The sequence below is a fragment of the Sinocyclocheilus rhinocerous genome, unplaced genomic scaffold (assembly GCF_001515625.1).
Source record: "Sinocyclocheilus rhinocerous isolate Xijiao unplaced genomic scaffold, SAMN03320098_v1.1 scaffold494, whole genome shotgun sequence".
Taxonomy (NCBI): domain Eukaryota; kingdom Metazoa; phylum Chordata; class Actinopteri; order Cypriniformes; family Cyprinidae; genus Sinocyclocheilus; species Sinocyclocheilus rhinocerous.
In genome coordinates this window covers 1,160,046-1,168,855 of record NW_015628684.1, presented here as the reverse complement: position 1 = coordinate 1,168,855, position 8,810 = coordinate 1,160,046, and the positions used below count along the sequence as shown (strand labels likewise).

The window sequence follows — 8,810 nt, the reverse complement described above, 5'->3', positions numbered from 1 at the left end:
TTCAAAATCGCAGGCGATTCATTGCCGATCTTGAACGTGATTTTGTGTAGCTTGTCAGTGAACTACGGCTCTGTGTAGTAAATGCCGCTCCATCTGAACGCACGTGCTGGAGATTTACTAATAATCACAGGAGTGGCTTTACTGACGAGATGCGCATGAAAATCGCATTCGATTTTTTACAAACCTGTATGCTAAAAATGTTTAAAAAAATAATAAAGCTGCACCTTTTTCATTTGGGTTGGGAACCACAAATAATAATTTTCTGAGAGAACTATTCCTTTCGTAAAAGAAATATGTTGATCTCACCTTGATGATAAAGGCTCGCAGAGAGGCAAAGATGTGTTTGATTGCTGTTTCTGATTGTCCGACTTTCAGTAAAGTGAGGTACGTGTCAAAGACCTTCGTCATCAGAGCATTGTGACCATCACTGTCCAGCAGCTGATTCTGTCAAGATCCATTAATTACATTATCAGTTTGTGGAAGGATCAACCTGTCCAACCAGTCGCTTCATTATGAACACTATGATAAGAATAACTGCAGGTTACTCCCTCTTCTTTAAGTGTTGGTGATTACCTTGAAGCTCTGAGTGAAGAGTGAGATGACATCCAGCACGGTAAGGCAGGCCTCTGTCGACATATTCCCCTCAAGCAGGCACTGATGGTTGATCTCTGCTTCTGTGGAACCTCCAGCTGAAATACAAGATTACACAAATGCATGGTAATATTACAATGCAACGTAAAAACATAAAAAAACTTTTCATGTTAATATCGTAGTCATAAGTCTAGATTTAAGGATACAAATTAAATACAGCTACGGTCAAGAAATTAAGGACTATATGGTAAAGGAAACTCAAAGCTGTTGTGTGTCATTTTTTTGATGTTCAAACACACTTTCCCTAAACTAACGAACTTTTCCACGACATTCTAATTTATTGAGATGCACCTGTACACTACCGCTGAAAGGTTTGGGGCCAGTAATTTTCTGTTTTTATTGTTTTTTTTTTGAAAATGTGTACTTTTGTTCAGCAAGGATGCATTAAATTGATCAAAAGTAACATTTATAATGTTACAGAAGATTTCCATTTCAAATAAAATAAATTTTTTAGCTCTCTCCTCAAAGAATCCTGAAAAAAAAATTAAGCATGATTTCGACAAAATATTAAGCACCAGAACTGCTTTCAACATTGATAATATTAATAAAATTTCTTTTTCTAATTTGGTGTTTCTTGAGCACCAAAATAGCATATTAGAATGATTTCTGAAGGATCGTGTGACACTGAAGACTGGAGTAATGATGCTGAAAATTCAGCTTTGCTTTCACAGGAATAAATTACATTTTAAAATATACATTTAAAAACTTTTTTTTAAAAATAATATAATATTATTTATTTATTTTATCAAATAAATGCAGCTTTGGTGAGCATAACACACTTGTTATTAAAATATTACAAACTACTATTTAAAAAAAATGCATGATGGTCAGCTGAGACTAGTGACAATGGAATTTAAAGTTTGAAGGTCAATTAAGTTGTTACATTACATAAGATTTTGTTATGATATATTAAATTAGGTAAAGTTTTTTAGTTTCATTTTGTTCATTGCATTACAATATGTTACCTTTCGTTTTGTTTTGTAGTATAGCATAATATATCATTATAGAATCAGAAAAGCCATGAAAATCATGTAGCATAATGCAATTTTTCACAGAATGAAAGGAAATGAAATAACAGGAGTATACCAATTACCCATGTTCAGGGTTAATGAGGTGTCCATAGTGCTAAACTGCTGCAGCTTTGCTTGCATTAGGCTTCCTCGACCTCGCAGCACCGGCATGGTCTGAGACTTCCTCTCAGATGAGAAGAGTTTCGACACCCAGGGCTCCAGGCTTCTAAACAACACACACAAACAAAGCCGTATTGTCCACAACAATGCTAATCGTGATACCACTGCTTATTTGAAAGCACAGGGGATGATGAAATGTAAAGATCTGGCTTTGATGACACGCAGATAGCAGGCAGCGTGTCTCGGTTGTGGTTCATGTAAATATGAGTGATCTGAATGTGGTTAATTCTCAAATGGGAAACATGTTGTCGTTGTTGAGTCTCTATCATGCATACCGGCTGATGTTGCGCTTGCCCAAATAGCGGAACTGGACTATGCAGATCCTACAGACAGAGAAGACTGAAAATTAGTATATTATGTGATAGAAAGCCAAATAAAGATTAAAGAGAGGGTCCTGATTTACTTTCTGGCAACAAACTTCTATATTTTCCTCCAATCTTCAGGACCTGAAACATTCTGCAAGTGTGCCGTTTCTTCCATAGCATACAAGACTTTTCAGTGTTTTACCGTCTCATTGTGTAGTTACACAAGATTGTGTACACAAAGACACGTGAATAATTAGATCAACACTGGTCAGACAAGTACAACACCTCATGGGAAACTTAGTACATCACTCACTCGAGCAGACTGAGGAAGTTCATGATGTCTTGTGGATTGACTTTAGACCAGTAGGTCATCAGAGTATCTACAGGAAGACATTGAGTAACATACAAACAGAAGCATTAGTGCAATATAGCTCAACTCTTCCTGTTCACAGTGACATTCTCAAGAATACAGGACAACAACCGATCTCACAGGCTTCCCACGTTCTTTGACAAATGGCCAAAAAGAATACTTTTCAGAAATGATTTAAATGGATAGTTCACCCAAAAATGAAAATTATGACATGATTTACTCACCCTCAAGCCATCATAGGTGTATACGACCTATCCTATGATGTCGAAATCGGCATTATATTAATAAAATATCCTGGCTCTTTCAAGCTTAACAATGGCAGTGAATGGGGTTTAAGATTTTTAAGTCCAATAAAAGTGTATCCATCCATCATAAAAAGTGCACCACAAGGCTCCAGTGGGTTAATAAAGGCCTTCTGAAGAGATTCGATGCGTTTTTGTAAGAAAAACATGCATATTTAAAACTATAAAAACTTAATCTCTTGCTTCCGTTAACTGCCGTATGCACAAGAGAGTGGCATCCAGCGGATGACGCAAGACGTAGCTTAAGCTACGATAAGGTGAGAATATGCTAGTCTCGTAAGAACCAAGTTTTGTTCACAGCAAAGGAAAACCAGTCTCCTCTTGGTTCATATTGAAATCCTCCAACACTTTTCTTTACAAATCCTTGTTTTATACTTCTAATTCGGGACCAGTGTTTTGTTTTGCTCTCTCCACTGCGCTTCTGCATTCGTCACTTCGTTCGTTCGTGAAGTCAAGTCACCTTTATTTATATAGCGCTTTTAACAATACAGATTGTGTCAAAGCAGCTTTACAGGACTAAATAGGAAAATAGTGTGTCAATAATGCAAAAGGACAATAGTAAACACTCAATTTTCAGTTCAAGGTAGTTCATCATTGCGCATCTCGTCAGTAAAGCCGGTTCTGTGATTAGTAGTAAATCTCCATCACGTGCTTTCAGATGGAGCGGTATCTGTATGCGCTGTATAAATAAAGTTGACAGTGCGAATAGTGCTTGTATGTCCCAATGCTGTGGGTGGTTGATAGTGTGCTTCTTGTCTTTGGTGTCTATGTGGTGTCTAAGGCATCGCTTTGGGGTTGTTTGGGTGCCTGGCTGGTTGCTAAGTCATTCTGGGTTGTTTCTAGGGCATTAGTTGGTTGCCTGGCTGGTTGCAAAGAAAATTCTTGGTGGTTGCTAGTAGTTTTGAAAAACCTCTAGTATGAACAATAGTAATGTTGGAGAAGAGAGCCTGTGGCTATAGGAAGAAATGAGCTAATCTGAAAGTAAGGCTGATGGTGTTTTATGATGATAACAAAGTGTGCTTACCATCTGACAAAGTTCTTACAATATGCAGGAAACACAGGAGCAGCCCTCTGATCTCATACTGCCCCAAACGGCCAGCGGTGGGTACATTGCTCTTTGTGGAACCGCGCTTGTGTAACTGAGCAGAAATGGGAAAAAATATAAAAATGATGCATGCTTTGTGTGATGTTTAATAAGGCAACCTGCAATGTTGGGGAAACGTAAAGAAAAACTTTTTTTTTTTTAATACATTTAATGAGTAATTCATTACTTGTTAAATTTATACGATAAAAACTTTTGTTTTGTTAAAAAAAAAATGTTTTTGTTAATGCACGTTACTGCATATTTAATTGATTAACTGACAAACAACTGCAAACTTGTCCCTTCCACATAGAAAAATTGATATATTAAGACACGCATACACTGTAAGAGTTAGAAAAAAAAAGTTAATTATATTTTACAATTTTCCAAAATATTATTTGTGGTGGACAAAAAAATGGTACATGAGAAAAACATCAAAATGTATTATACTGTATAAATTCTAGTAAGTAAATTACATAATTGTATATATTATACACTACTAAGCAAACGTTTGGGGTTGGCAAGATGTTTTAATGCTCACCAAAGCTGCATTTATTTGATCAAAAATACAGTAAAAAAAATTTTTTAAATAACTGTTTTCATGAATATAATTTAAAATCTACGTTAATCCTGTAATGGCAAAGCTGAATTTTCAGCATCATTACTCCAGTCTTCAGTGTCACATGATCCTTCAGAAATCATTCTAATATGCTGATTTGGCACTCAAGAAACATTCCTTATTATCATCACTGATGAAAACTGTTTTACCATTAATATTTTAGTGAAAACTGTGCTATATTTTTTTCAGGATGAATGAAGTTCAAAAGAACAGCATTTATTTGAAATAGAAATCTTTTGTAACATTCTAAATGTCTTTATTGTCACTTTAATGCATTCTTGGTAAATAAACATATTAATTTTTTAACAGTAGTGTATATATAAAGAGTGAGTATTCTACTGTGTTAATTTCTATAAAAACTAACAATGTAATATAATTAATTCTTTTTTGTTATATTGAGTTGCACAACATTGTAACATGTTACTTTTAAAAGTAACGTTCCCCAACACTGGCCACCTGTAGTGAAATCACAGCTGTCTCTGTTTCACCTCATTGATGTCTGGAGTGCCAGGATCTCCATACATAGAGCTTCTGGACTCTCCTTTCCTAATGTGTCCATTCTGGGTGATGGCACCAGCTGTGAAACACACAAACACAGACAAATGTACACATACTGTACTGTGCGTGCGTGCGTGTGTGTGTGTGTGTGTGTGTTACTTTTAACGTCCGTTGGCAAAAAACTTTGATACTCACTAGGTTCCTTATCAACGATTGTGCTGCTTCTGCGGCTGTCCACTGACAAATCATCCCGGTACTAAAGGAGCAGAAGAAGTGCTTATCCGACTGCTGATCAAGAACTTGCAAGGTTAACATTTGCACTAGGACATGACATTTAAATGTAGCACTCATGTCTCGAGTTACAACAGTGCAAAAGTAAACCGAATCAGTAAATACTGAAACAACGTACACACACCCACAATCAACACACAATGCTGTCAAAAGAATACAGCTAAAAATAGGAAAACAACTTGTCCATCTGTAAACTCCAAGACAGAACTTTTTTTTTTTTGGACTGATTCAGATTATACTTCTAATTCTGTACAACTAAAAATACCATTATGCAAAATATCCATTTCAAAGGTATCAGATGGACATTTGAGAGTCGAATGAGAGTTGTTTTCCACTCCACAGTCTGTTTCTGTTAAGATAACAATGAAATATCAACAAAGCCTGTTAATATTTTCTAAATGCCTCTGATTTGTCTTATCTTTTTGGACTGACATTTGAGAAGTTTCAATGGAGTTTCAATTTTGATTAAGCAATATGCATTTGATAAAATATCGATTGCACAAAACAGATGAAGACTGAGTCATTGTAGATCATAGATAAGAGAGAAATGCATGTTTACCACGAGGCCGAGGCCATTTCTGCAGAGTTGCCCCGGGCTGTTCATATGACTCAGGTTCTGGTAGAGCAGCTCAAAGAGTGGCAGGTACAGCAGACAGATGCGGGCCTGCTGATTCTGTCATGAGATGAAAGAAAAATTAATGATTCTGAAACACCGGAGCAGAAAGAACGGTCACTAGCCATTAACTGCAGCCAAAAAAAACGACTTTACATAAGTGTTTGTTTTACTGTGCATATTTCATTTATGCTTCCATGATTTTAATAATGCATAAACAAACAAAAAATGCTACAATACACAATAATTCAAGCAATAATATTGGTATATTACATGAAAATATAAAAAAATTCATGCGGTTATAGCTAAATGGTTGACGGTGTTATGGGTGGTTGCACACCGGTCCAAGTCAAAATAAGTCTCTATCAGTGTCGTTACTGTTAAAAAACTATTAAAAATATATTTGTCAACTCAAATAAAGCTGGAATAAAGCAAAATATAAATATTAGAATAAAAAACAACCTTAAAAAGCTTAAGCAAATTAAATGTTGCTTGGAAACTGAGAACTACATTTAAGTTCAATTACTAAATATACTAAAATGAAAAATGAGGAAAAAAAATCTAAAAATCTAAATATATTATTAATAATAATAATAATGTCAAAAGCAAAAAAATAAATAAATAAATAAAAGCTAATTTAAAATAATGGTATACAAATAATACCAAAATTAACACTTTTCTCTATGATATTCTCTAAATGATAAATGATATGGCAAATAACACTAGTCTGTTCAATTAAAGGAATAGCATTAGGAACGATGTGATAAAATGGTCATAGAACTATAATAAAATCCCTCACCTTGGCCTTATCAAGCACCACTTAAACAGAACTAGTCTAAAGACTAAAGCCTAAACTTCTAAGACTTCTAGGAAATATTCTTGGAATGGCTTGTCCCATATGTTTTTAGAAAATGAACAGCATTTTTGTGATGTTGTTCATACAGTTAAGCATATTTCATATAGAAATGGACTCAGAATACACAATCTGCTAAAAACTAAACTACATTAGCTTCTGATGTTCACTGTCTTCTGGAAATTATCCCACGATTATCCCAGAGGTTCAGGCACCAGTAGTAGCCGACTCACAATGTTGTTTAGAGCAAACAGATCATAGTGGCTTCTCAAGAAATGCGATTGCAGCAGGAGCTCGATAGCCATGTCTGTGCCAACGATCTGGAACTTCGATCTGGACTCATTGAGTCTGGCATTTGCATAACAGACAGATGTCTGTCTGGGATGAATGCAAACACAATGTGCAGCAGTTATTTACTATGGTGACAATGGTACGGCCACAACTGGAGGATTTCTTTGCATTGTTGTCGGCAACCCTATTTGATAAAAGATAAAATGCAAAACCACAAATTTCAATAACATCGACCTGCTTATGCACTGGGGTCATCTCGATCTCTTGCATCCCTGTGCATGATGTACAGAAAAGTTTAACTACAATTATTTGTGGTGCTTAGTTTTAATTACTACATTTACTTGGATTAAATCTGGCATTTAATTTATTACCGTGGGATTTTAATACACAAAACATCCAAATAAACTAGATTTTACATTTTCAGATGCGAATGTGTGAGAGGATGTTAGACTATTTCTGTGCAGTTTATCCATAAGTCTCTATGATATTCTGGTCTTTAGATACAACTCGGTTCCCACTTTTAATCCAAGTCTATCTGATTTTTTTGCATGTTTTATCGCTGCCAGACAAAACTAGCAAATTTGTTGGAAAAGTAATGGCATGCCTCTCCTCAACAAGCTGCATGATTTGAGGCATCATTTATGTCTGTCAGTTTATGTGCGGGTTAAAGGTACACTACACCCAACAATATCTCATCATGTATTCACCCTCATGCCGTCTCAGATGTATATGATTTTCTTTCTTCTGTTGAAAACAAACTGCTTTTTTTTAAAAATAATCCATCTCTGTGAGCCCATATAACACAAGTGAATGGAATCCTCAAAGTAGGCTTCAAAAACCACACAACACGACCTCTCGTCTTCTGAAGCAAAACAATAGGTGTTTGTGAAAAATAAAAATAAAATGTAGAACTTTTTAAACCCTAACTATTGCTTTTGGCCCAGTGTCAAGTTCACTGGCCCAGTTCACACTTGACAAACATCCCACGTGAAACTTACACAAAAAGTGACGTCATCTGTGTTTCAGCATCCCTTCGCGCGAGTTTCACAGTTTGTTTATACCACGCTTTACAATGTTCTGATGGACGAAATGTTTTAGAAAGTTTAAAATAAAAGCATTTTTCTCACGCATACCTATAGTTTTGCTTCAATTTCATCAACTGGAGTCGTATGGATTCCCATTGCATTCATTTTGCGTTATTTATGAGGCTCCCACGCACTTGCATTACATGGATTCAGAGATATAAATTATTCTTCTAAAAAATCTCTGTGCTCGAAGAAGAAAGTAAGTCATATACAGTACATCTGCGATGACAAGAGGGTGAGTAAGTGATGAGAGATTTTTCATTTCTGGGTGGAGTATCCCTTTTGAGCAAGATGCTAACGGTCTAATCAGATTCAATGATCTATGCTAAGCTACAGCTAAAAGTGCTACCGCCAGACCCGGAGATCGGCTGAATGGATTAGAAAACTGTAAAACTCAACTGTTTAACTCTAGGGGAGTTGGAAAATGAGCCTATTTTCAAAAATAGTGGAGTGTTCCTTTAAGGGTTTGTTTTTTTCCTAACTACATCTATAAGCAATACTAATAGACCAATTATAGGTTTGTAAACATTCAGTATGCGCGCGCATCATGGTAGCAGAAAACCCGGGAGAGATAGCCTTTACGGCTAGAGAATTTCACGGATAGGGTACAAAATAGTTAGGTTTAAAAAGATTATAAATTATATTGATTAGATGTCATTTT

At 35.7% G+C, this 8,810-nt stretch overlaps 1 protein-coding gene across 1 annotated transcript in view; it reads right to left on the bottom strand.

Moving 5' to 3' along the window:
- LOC107738079 (dedicator of cytokinesis protein 11-like) overlaps positions 1-8,810 on the bottom strand; it is an 86,849-nt gene that overhangs the window by 22,872 nt on the left and 55,167 nt on the right. Inside the window, exons 33-41 of the mRNA XM_016549756.1 lie at positions 5,867-5,980; positions 5,212-5,272; positions 5,007-5,095; positions 3,843-3,957; positions 2,460-2,526; positions 2,117-2,164; positions 1,745-1,887; positions 574-689; positions 307-444 (exon numbers count right to left, since the gene is read on the bottom strand). Of these exons, the coding sequence (XP_016405242.1) occupies positions 307-444; positions 574-689; positions 1,745-1,887; positions 2,117-2,164; positions 2,460-2,526; positions 3,843-3,957; positions 5,007-5,095; positions 5,212-5,272; positions 5,867-5,980 (891 nt within the window). The remainder of the gene's footprint in view (positions 1-306; positions 445-573; positions 690-1,744; positions 1,888-2,116; positions 2,165-2,459; positions 2,527-3,842; positions 3,958-5,006; positions 5,096-5,211; positions 5,273-5,866; positions 5,981-8,810) is intronic.